This window comes from Morone saxatilis, unplaced genomic scaffold (genome assembly GCF_004916995.1).
Source record: "Morone saxatilis isolate NCDOM2014 unplaced genomic scaffold, NCSU_SB_2.0 Contig7, whole genome shotgun sequence".
Taxonomy (NCBI): domain Eukaryota; kingdom Metazoa; phylum Chordata; class Actinopteri; family Moronidae; genus Morone; species Morone saxatilis.
Window position 1 is genome coordinate 3,777,091 of NW_023340246.1, and position 6,362 is coordinate 3,783,452.

The 6,362-nt window shown below is 37.0% G+C and overlaps 3 protein-coding genes across 3 annotated transcripts in view; 1 reads left to right on the forward strand and 2 right to left on the reverse strand.

Moving 5' to 3' along the window:
- Positions 1–1,307, reverse strand: part of LOC118340928 (trace amine-associated receptor 1-like) — a 2,143-nt gene extending 836 nt beyond the window's left edge. The window contains exon 1 of the mRNA XM_035679091.1: positions 1,304–1,307. Coding sequence (XP_035534984.1) covers positions 1,304–1,307 — 4 coding nt within the window. The remainder of the gene's footprint in view (positions 1–1,303) is intronic.
- Positions 1,308–3,240: 1,933 nt separating this feature from the next.
- On the reverse strand, positions 3,241–4,121 carry LOC118340335 (trace amine-associated receptor 1-like). Its single transcript, XM_035678234.1, is given in 3 exon segments — positions 3,241–3,519; positions 3,522–3,829; positions 3,902–4,121. Coding segments are annotated over 3 exon segments (807 nt in total).
- A 1,597-nt stretch (positions 4,122–5,718) lies between these two features.
- Positions 5,719–6,362, forward strand: part of LOC118340929 (trace amine-associated receptor 1-like) — a 5,942-nt gene continuing 5,298 nt past the window's right edge. Inside the window, exons 1-2 of the mRNA XM_035679092.1 lie at positions 5,719–5,725; positions 5,939–5,986. Of these exons, the coding sequence (XP_035534985.1) occupies positions 5,719–5,725; positions 5,939–5,986 (55 nt within the window). The remainder of the gene's footprint in view (positions 5,726–5,938; positions 5,987–6,362) is intronic.

Sequence of the window (6,362 nt, forward strand, 5' to 3'; positions counted from 1 at the left end):
AGAAATGTTTGTCCTCAAAAACATCATCAGACCTGTTGGCAAAGAATTCAGGTTCCATGCATAAATGATAAAATATAACAACAGTATCCGATTTTTAGAGATTTTAAATAAAGTTTAGTGCTCTGTACGTTTCACATCATGCACATCAATCCTGGTTTGTGCATCTGTACTGATGGGAATCCTTGCTCTCTGTGCCACTGACCCTACACTGAGTAGATTCATTATTCTGGGCTCATTTGCATATTATGTTGAAGGGAGTGGAATTTTATGTAGATCAATATGAGTAATCATACAACTCCATGTGGCATCATGCAGATGCACTGGCAGGTTTCCCCTTCAAACTTGCTACACCTTTTTGAATCAGTCTGTTATTCTTTTTCACTTTATAGATCAGACTTCATTGAATGATGTCTGATTGGATTAGATTTTAAAGGGCTAAGCCAAAATTTTACAAATTGACTGGATTCAGGAGATTTTGACTGTGGCAATGGCTGCACATTGAGCTGCTGCGGCCAGTAGGTTAGTGTCTTCAAACTTGGTTAAATTTTAGTTTTTCATCTATTTTTTTTTTACCGGCTTTATTGCTGAAATACTCATTATCTATCTATGACAGAACTAGCCTACAGTCATTAGAAAAGGAAGAGTGGGGTTTGAATGAAAGAGCTGCCGGCCTTGAGACGATCCACCCAGCCAGATTGGTTCGACCAGCCCACAGTCAGTGCTACAGTGGGTGCTGTGGTCATACCAGGAGGACAGGGAAGAGAGCCGGGATAGAAACCATGCTTGCCCAGTTTGGACTTACGATTGTTTCTGGTAAATGTCCAGTCTGGATAAATTCAGGCTGGCCAAATAAATAAATAATAAATAAATCTGAAATGGCTGTGCCCACATGTTTACAAAGGACCTACTCCACCAACATCCTGGATCCTCGATGGACGGACACTGTACAGTGGCTCCAATGGAAGGCGACCTGCGTCTGTGTCATGCCCTCCACTTCTTTCTTTTTCCCTGCACACCTGGCTTAGCTCAGCTCCTATTTCCCATTTTGCTCACTCCAGCTCAAACCCACCCCCTTCAATGTTTTGCAATCTTTTTTTTCAATAGCTCAATCCCAGTCTCCCTGCCTTTATGTGTTCAGCACTTGGGTTAACTCCCCTAGTCTTAACAGTACAGTAAATCACACCTTCTTTTATAAGCTTACATTATAAGCTGCTTAAAAGACCTCTCAGCTAGTATTGATAGTATTAAACACCAATTTCCCCCCCCAATCTCTTGTTCAAGTCACTAGCTTGCCCTCTCTTACCCATGAGTCATTTGTCCCTCCGCTGGAATATAGCATATTTACACATTTCCTGTGAAGACAGGCAGCTTGGGAGGGACTTTACGTTAGCCAATAGCAATGTGTCCTATGTACCCCTAGTCAAGCAGCTCTAGCGGACCCATGCCTAACTGCCATCAAGGACTGGATGTCAGATAACTTCCTCCAACTTAACCCTGACAAAACAGAATTCCTCATCATGGGCCCCAAGAGAATTTCTGGAAAGTTTCAACACTGTATTTGTCCCTTAGCAGCAAATGTTAAGCATGCCTCAAGAAATCTAGGCATTTTATTTTGTTATTTCTATTTTCTAATGTTTGCACTGTACAGCACCTTGTAACTTTGGTTTTGAAAGGTGCTATATAAATAAAGTTGGGCATCAGATGCCGACTGAGGAGAATCTGACAACAGAGAATACCATACCAAGGTGTTTTTTTCCTTTTTCCTTTGTTTTTATCACTGGTCTCCCCCTATCTAAAGCACACATGGCTTAGATGATTTTTTCTCTCATTTGCATATTGTTTTCAAGGGACTGGCATTTTAGGTAGATTAATATAATGAGAAATCCTATAATTCATTGTGTATGTTTGTACATGTGCTTAATCCATCAAACACATTCACCATTTTAGATTATCTCTTTTAATTAATCACTACAATAAAGTATTTTAAAGCAAATAAACTTCAAAATTCAAAACAGTAGTTGCCATACAATAACATAACTATCCACTTCATCCTGTTTTGTGGTTTTCCTTCTGATGTCTCCCCTGCCTTAACTCTCTGTGAAAAGGAATATTATTTCAGATATCAGAGAACAAATTAGTTCACAAACACTCTTATCACTTTTGTTTCATCTTAGGTTTTAGGGTTTATCAGACAGTGAAGGCTCCATGAATAAAGCTTGTGTTCTGGTCTTTAAAGTTTATATCTTAAAAAAATAATCTAAACTTTAAAAATAACATTTAAATTTTTATTTTCTTGACAGTAATTAATGAAGCACTGTGATATAGGCCTACTGTATATTTTTACACTGCTTAAAATCAAGAAGGCCTCACAATCCTCTGTGAAGCTTTGGTGACCCATCATTCAAAGGTAACGAAAACACAACTATTCTTATTCTCTGGTGATTATACACTAAACAGACATACCTGTGAATATTCAATTAATGCCAATAGATCCTCCTAAATGTTACACACAGGAGTATTTGATAACCTTTTTATAAAGTGTAATTCATCAAGTAGCGCAATATCTCATGGGAGGTATATTGCTGGAAAATAATAACTTAGCATATATTTATCAAACTGTTGCACACCAAATGGGTGGACAATCTTGCATTTACTTCTCTGATATATTGTTTGTTTCATAGTTTTGACCTAATTTTGTCTTTCTTCAAACATGTACTTCAAGGTGATGTATTCATTATTGCAAGTAATTATATATAAAATAAACATTTCCTCAAAGAGGGATACACGTTTGAAAAGTCATCAAGTTTAATATGATACATTATTTTCTTGAACAGTCCCTTGTATAATGCAGACTCTCTTATTGCATTCAATTTAAAGCAATACCATAGCTACATATTACATTTGTTTAAAACCAATTTTTTTCATAAATCCACAAGTGTAATAAATCCCTATAAGAGTTAAGAAAAAAGTTTTTCATTAATTACGAAATTCTCAAACTGCAAACATGAGCAATGCTTTTACTTTAATTTATAATTTTCTAATATTACATTCTATAAAAGTTAATAACCACTATCTACACATTGCTGTGAGACAATTTATCCTTGTTCCCATTTATTGTTTTGATTCGGAATATACAGTAATTCAATTAGAAGGTTCCAATACACACACTGCACTCCTTTCATTAAGTTATTCATACTTAGAATTACATTAAAACATTTATAGTTGCATCTAGCCACTTGGTCATAACAGCTTTGAGGTTGTGAAATTGCCATTGAATATTTGTCCTGAAATGATCATTCTGAAAGCAGCTCGAAACCAGCTGTAAAAGAATCCATAAACTAATGGATTAAGCATTGAATTTGACCATCCAAGCCAAACAAGAGTTTCAATGAGAGGTGATGGGACTGAATAATTAGTCAAAGGATTAAAGGTTAAAGAAAGAAAGAAAGGAGTCCAACAGAAAAGGAAAACTCCCATAACTATAGCCAATGTTTTAGTGGCCTTTCTCTCCATCTTACTGACAGTTGCTCCAGACTTTGTGTTCTGGATGCGCGTACCTGTCCCTGTGCAACAAGGAAAATCTTCAGGTAGATACAGAGCATTATGATCACTGGGAGGTAAAATGAGACAACAGAGCCAATTGTATTTGAATTTGGAATATGAAATATGAAACACCTTCCTTCACAGGTAGTATGCTTAAGTCCTACAAATATGATGCCAAATCCAGATAGAGCAGAAACAGTCCAGCTCACCAGGATCATGATCACAACAACACGTCCATTTATCTTGGTTCTATATGTCAAGGGTTGACACACAGCATAATATCTGTCAATAGAAATACAACATAAGTTGAGAATTGATGTTGTCATTAGTGAGATGTCAAAGCTGCGTCGCATTTTACAAACTAAATCCCCAAAATACAAACATGACTTAACAGACAGTGCCATGTTGAACAGCAAAACTAAAGCCCCAACAAGCAGGTCAGCCACAGCCAGAGAGAGAATAAGGTAGTTAGTAGGAGTGTGGAGCTGTTTGAAGTAAATGATGGAGATGATTACAAGCAGGTTTCCACAAATTGTGAAAATAGATACCGTACTGCCAATGAACATATATAAAATCATACGTATTGTTGAAGGGGTTATTGCCATTATGCAAGAGGAATTTCCTGATTCCTGACAGAAATGCATGATTTTAACATTATCTGTCTTGTTGATTATTTCAGGTTCCATGCTTTCTGGATAGAGAAATCTTGTAACACAATTCAGTTTTCAGTAATTATAATTTTTAATGCAGCTACATCTGAAGTACATTTACAATAAATCATATTTAAGCATGATAAAAGAAAAGCTTTCTGGGACAAGTAGTAATGATTGAAATTTTCAGTTGTTATTGGAACTGCATAATGTTTTATACTATACCTGTTATCCAAGAAGTAATAGCTATTGCATGTCCAGTATTGTTGTCATTATCTCTGACTATACTGTTTATTTGATCCTCTCACAAACATAAATATCTCCAGCCTGTTCCCCTAATGGATGTTTGCTAAAACCCTTCCCTGAGCAATGATTGTCCAATCATAGATTAGCAACTGTAACTGCTGCTGGCACAGTTTTGGATTTCTCAACATGAAGTGGTGTGCATGGGGAGCGATACATCTAAAGAGTTTGAAGGGTTGCAGTTTTTTATTTTCCCTTTTGCATATTTGGCCTTCCCAAATCCAAAAACTCTTAAGTCTATGGAATGCAATGACTTGTATAGCATGCCAGGTTAGCCTACTCATTGGTCATTGGTTCCAATTGGTTTCAACTAACCTTTAGCCATAGCAACATTTCAAACTATTGGGTTTATGGTCTCATTTACGACCATAAACCCAATCAGAAATTGTTTACTGAGGTAATAAATTAAGTGTAAAGTAGGGTCATTTTCCCCATAAGATTCAATACTACACGTACACTATATGTAAAACTGGAGTACATTTACTTGTATGTGCACACATACCTGGCCAATAAAAATGATTCTGATTCTGATTCTGATACTATTGGGCTTAGTTTTTGCAGGCCATGGAGCACCTGCTGGCCGTTAGAAAGAATTAAAGTTTAAGGCAACTGCGTTGGTTTCACTTCACAAACCCGGAAGCTGTATCTACTAATTATATACTGTTAATGGGCATTACCATCTGCAGGACTAGACTGGAGATTAGGTTTGAGACATGTCCTGTCTCATGTCCTTGTTGATTGTTTCAACATGTAACCAAAAACATGATCTTTCCCTAACCTTTACCAAGGTTGCTTTAAGTTGCTGAAACATAAACCTAAAAAATATCATTTGAATTTAGTTGCTACGAGCAGATTTTGTAGGGAGCATTGTCAGGAAACATTTTGCTTGTACGTATGGACGTCTTGCAACACCCGTTTAGTCCATATATTTCCTTACGTAATTGTGACTTTGCAGCAAAAAAAAGAGTATTAGTATCCTAACTTACAGTATATTCAGTATATTCAGTTTGTCTCGCACAGTTTGTTTACAGTCTGATGCAATGATATGATGCAAGCTCTCCTATTAGAGGTGTTAATTCTTTGGTCCCAGAGCCGCTCTGGTGGTTCACTGAGCTCTCCTTGGGTGTGCTGTATAAACAATCTAATTGTCACTAGGCAATTATGTAATGTTTACATGTAAAACAAAGAATAGCTGAGTATGACATGGACAAGGGTCAGGGTCATGTCAGGTATGTCAGACATTTTCTAAAAGCTTACAGAACGTCGAAAGCGTATTTGAAATCTAATATTTTAATGGCGAACTTGTTCACAGCAAAAATAAGCATCAAATTGTCCATATGATATGATGGACATACTTTCCTTTTTAAATAGCTGGCAATTGTGTTGTATGGAGTTGGGCATTGTTTTCTGAGATAACTTTTGTGCCTTGTCTTTCTTCTCAGGCAAACCTGGCATGCTGAGAGCAGACAGCCTGGCCTTCTTCTCCAATGGTGGCACTAAATAAAAAGTCAGGGGATGACCAAAGTCAGTAGGATTCATCCTCTGGGGACCATTAATATCTAAAAAATGTAACTGAAATCCATCTTATAGGCATTAAGGCCTGTCCTAACCAGGAAACATCCGTATAGGTTGATTGTGCAGAACCTTATTATAACCCATATTTATGATTCAGTAGTTTACCTCAAATAGGTTGACTGTCCTAGTACCAGTGGAGTTAAAGGGACACTTCACCCATTTGCATTTAAGCTTTGTATCATTAGAACCCCAGTCATATTTTTGACATGGTCGTGCATCATTCCCTCACTTCACGGAGAGGGGAGAAATACGAATTTCAGTGTTGCACTTCCTGCTTGTAAAAAATCGTCA